Here is a 4,532-nt window from a genome sequence, read left to right as displayed (position 1 = left end):
AAATACATACAAACAAAATTATCATTTGTTATTGGAGTTATTGCTGTTGACTTTTACTGAAAAGCATTTTTAATAAATACATACAAACAAAATTATCATTTGTTATTGGAGTTATTGCTGTTGACTTTTACTGAAAAGCATTTTTAATAAATCAACTGTTAATATCATGTTATTGTAGGATTACCTACGCCTATGCATGGGAACAGAGATCCCCCGCCGCCGCCCCCCCGCTCCAAGGTGTCCTGGTTTTTCAAAATGAAAATATGGTCACCCTAGTTAAGGCCAATGCTGAGACAGATTATTCTGTAACTATCTTTGATGTGTTACCCATTTTTTGGGAAGCCATTGTTAAATACAATGTTGATTTTGTCTTCCTTTAACATAATCAAAATAACCAATTAAACCAAATGTTACAAAAGTTTTTATACAAAAAAGATTGTATAAAAGAAACATTTATTAACAAATCAAACTAAACATCCACGATGCATAGTAAATGAAGGGGAAGGTGATGTTTGTGCTATTCAGTGGTTCCTTAAGTGGGGGAGAAATAAATGATCCATTTTTAAAGTTGGATTGATTAATGAATTGATACAGTAGGAATGTTGAACTCTATTGTGCAGTAAAATGAACAGTTACATTAAAACTGTTGTAGTTTTAAAGTGGTAGCTGTGTGATTAAAAGATTATTATAAAGTCTAAAATCTTCCTGAAGTGCACTTAAAAATTCTGATAATAGCAGTTTTTCAAAACATAAACAAGTAGCTATTCTCCATGCAGATTTGTAACGTTATATGGGTGCAGATTCAAGACCATGAACCACTAATATTTCACATTATGAATTCATGCTGCTTCTCTGCCCTCTTCTAATTTCTATGCACCTGTAGAATATCTTCTACTCACCTGTGGATCTGTAACTTTTGTCACTTTGAAGGAGGAAGCAATCAGAGAAAGTAAACTGCCTGTGATTGGCTACTGTTCAGGAAATCCTACCTTTGAGACAGTAGTGTTTTCTTCCTAATTACAGCTAGTAACGTCTGCAAAGCATCTTTCGGCTAATAGCTAACCGCTTCAACAGTTGAATTTTGATTTCATATCCAAAAACCATCTCTATCTTTAACTTACAATTTCATGAACACAATCATAGACACGAAAGAAAGAAAAAAAAAACACAGAAGCTGCAAACTGATCAGAAATGTAAATGTATTCAGTTATAAAGTTTATTTAAGCCTCACTTTCTTCAATGTAAACAGATAAGTTAACATTAGCTTAGCTCAAACAAATTTCTAAATTTAACATAAATCATTTTAGAGCTTATTGCTACTGCAGTCAGAACCCATTCGTTACTGTTAAACTAAGTTGTTTAATGATGACTTCAATTAAACAATTATTAACATTTTAAGAGAACAGCTATTAGCTTATAGATGCTATGCTAAAGTTTTTAGCCGCAGCTAAGAAGAGAAACCATCTCAAAAGGCAGGATAACAAGCAAGCCATGAGCTCAGAAGAGAACATTAGCTAATGCCCAGGAGACATTAGTGGCCAAGTAGGTCTCGACAAATAAAACATTTAAACTACAGGGCGCGTTTTAAATAAAACTGCTTGTATGAGTATTTTTTACATGTGTGCATTTTTGGAAAAATTCTGACTTGATAGATGATTGTTCCTTTTATTCCAATATTTACTGCAGTTGATTTTTCTTTGTTAAACTGTGGAAAAAAGTAGCCATTATGTCGGGGTGTAAGCTTAGTTTTGAGCTCCCATCTAGAAAAGTTTGGGAGCACCTGAGCTATAGTGACCTGAAGGCTGAAGAACACGTGTACGCATCAACTGATGGCGATAAAAGGAAAAAGAGCCAACATTATCCAGAAATGTCAGCTGGCCGATGTAACAGTCTATTTTAATATACATACACCATCCCCCTAAAGTTGGGTCTAGTTATTAATAATATATTACAGCCTTGCTCCATACAGCTAGAGAGAGAAATTCAGCTAGAGGGGTTATTGAAGAAACCACCAGGAAGCACTTTTTAAAGCTTAAATTATAAACACAAGACACAGTGAACCAGAGACATCTTCAAGACAACTACCGTCTTTACTCATGTTAAAGGGTCTAAAACAAGCTAACAAATGATACCCTAGAAACAAAGCTAAACCAGATAACCTAAAAGATTAAGAATGAATAAAGTCATGTGACAGACAGTCAAGCACAGCAGCCACAGTGAAACCTCAGTGTAGATACAGGTTTACATTCATTCTTTCTTGCTTTTAGCCTTCAGAAAAAAATCTAAAATACCTGAAGCAGCGTAAAACACTAATGTTTGGTTTTATTGTTCAAATCTGAAAAGAATAATCTGTTTCTTTTAACCAATTAAAAATAACAGAAACCAGGTAGAAAGAAACATAATTTTAAAGTTATGAAAAGGAAAATGTTAAAAAAAACAACAACAAAAAAACGGAGACGTCAGCGAGAAGAGAACTCCTCTAGTCCTACCTGGACAGTGGATGAAGGACCAGTTATATTTGGCTTCACTTGGACACATGCTGGAGTTTAGTGAAGGCTGCGGACTGGCAGGCAGACCAGGCGAGGTGGACGGAGCCGGGACCAGAGTCTGGAAGGGTCCTCGATAGGAACCCTCGATGCACTGGCCCTTTCCTGTGTTACTGGGGTCCGTGCACCAACCGCAACCTGGCTGGTCCAAACACTGACCACATGTCCTGTAGCCAGAACAGTTTTCAGCTGCAGCAAAACACAAGAGAACAGCAGGACTGTTAAGTTATAAATAAAACAGGTTTCATCCTGAAAACTGAACCATAAAGTAACAAACCAACGATCTAATCCTCTGAGGGGTATGATTTAAGATGAAATTAGATTAAATTTTAAAATTCCCAAAGGAAATCCTTTATGGTCAGGTGCTTCACACATGACCTAAAGAGCATTCATAATGTAAAGTGTTACCAAAACCATTAAACTATGCTTTTTATTATTAATAAAGCGACAAGAACATTTAAAAAAAGGTCTTCTCATCGATATCAGGACTTAAAGCAGATTGTCCATTTCTATATATATACTGTATAAATAAAACCCTAACAGCTAATGTCTCTTATTTAACACGATTACTGCAGAGGGTTATTACACAGGGTATTACCGGTAAATGGGTATTTACATAAAAAACATCAGTGAGCACCTGTACCGGCGCATCCATAGGATGCGTTTTTAGAAGCAGTTTCCTCTCGGGGTGAAACTGCTTGGACCGTCTGATGTTCTCATGTTTAAACATGTTATAAATGTTGCTACTTCTTGAATTCTTCAGCATGAGGAAAATGTATTTTATTTTCTCATTTGTTTAAGAACTCTTTACATCCTTTTTGATCACCCTGTTATAAACCCTCAGGGTCTCAGAAAGCGCCAGTAATATCAACCCTCAGGTTCACTCACACTTTAACAGTCAGGATTAGAGAACATTAGGTAATGATGAAGGCCCAATAATATCATTATGATTTATCAAACAACTCTTTTATTTTTGCTACATAAAGTGGAGGTTTTGAAATTCTACCTTGCTAGAAACTGCATCTCAGTTTAATTGTGATTTTTTTTTATTCATTTAACTCTTTTGTTCTGCATCTTTTACATTAAATATGATTTTGTCTGAATGTGTTAAAAAAAAAAAAAAAAAAGATTTTGAAAAGCAACCTTATCTTCTTTCCAATAACTCAGATATTTTAAACAGCAGAATATTTGGCTTCTATTTAAACACGCCTAAATTAGCAGTGAAATACAGCTTATGTCTTGTGTTGATTCTGAATAAATCATGTTCTGTGCAGCAGAGGAGATTAGAGGGGATTACCAGCATAAATTATATTGTTGCATTATGCACTACATACTATACTGGGACTGAACATGTTTGTCATTTCTACTTTTCAGTGTGACTAAGAATAACAATGAGCTTTGGATTCAAACTGTGGCTCCATATGAAATAAAACCACCAGAAGAAGACGTCTTACGCGGACAGCTGCTCAAAGTGTACCACTCCATGCATTGCCCAAACGGGAAGGAGGCAACGTAGGCGTTGGAGTCGACGCACTGCTTCATGTTGCTGCACCACATGCACTCCGAGGTGCCGCTGGTGCACTCGCTGCAGGTGTTCCGCATGGCACACGGGCTCTTGCACTGCTTGGCACTGTGGTTTGCTGAGATGGGAGAGAAGGGAGAGATTTAAAGCAACGGACAGCATCTCCCCTAGAAAAAAAGGAACTCAGAGATTAAATTAGGGTTTTTCCTGTAATCCAACATTCTTCAAGGCTGATTTTCTTCTGCCAATTTTGTTAAAAGCGTTTTTTACATGAAAAATGTTCAATCCCAAAATAGAAAATTTGAAAAACCATTGGACTTTTTACTTCTGGGGGCGGGCTTTTCTCTGGAGTCAGAAGTAAGGAAGCAATCACATAACTATTGGTGAAAAGCAAGTGGTCGCATTAGGCTTAAAGTGAAGTGAATGTCTGTATAATGCACTGAATAATACGATTCATGAGAATT

General features: G+C 36.3%; 1 protein-coding gene across 1 annotated transcript in view; it reads right to left on the bottom strand.

Moving 5' to 3' along the window:
- The window catches only part of atrn (attractin), a 171,314-nt gene that overhangs the window by 106,579 nt on the left and 60,203 nt on the right, over positions 1-4,532 (bottom strand). Inside the window, exons 17-18 of the mRNA XM_015393339.1 lie at positions 4,001-4,186; positions 2,490-2,735 (exon numbers count right to left, since the gene is read on the bottom strand). Of these exons, the coding sequence (XP_015248825.1) occupies positions 2,490-2,735; positions 4,001-4,186 (432 nt within the window). The remainder of the gene's footprint in view (positions 1-2,489; positions 2,736-4,000; positions 4,187-4,532) is intronic.

This window comes from Cyprinodon variegatus, unplaced genomic scaffold (assembly GCF_000732505.1).
Source record: "Cyprinodon variegatus isolate N-32 unplaced genomic scaffold, C_variegatus-1.0 Scaffold637, whole genome shotgun sequence".
Taxonomy (NCBI): domain Eukaryota; kingdom Metazoa; phylum Chordata; class Actinopteri; order Cyprinodontiformes; family Cyprinodontidae; genus Cyprinodon; species Cyprinodon variegatus.
This window is presented reverse-complemented; position numbering and strand designations above follow the sequence as displayed.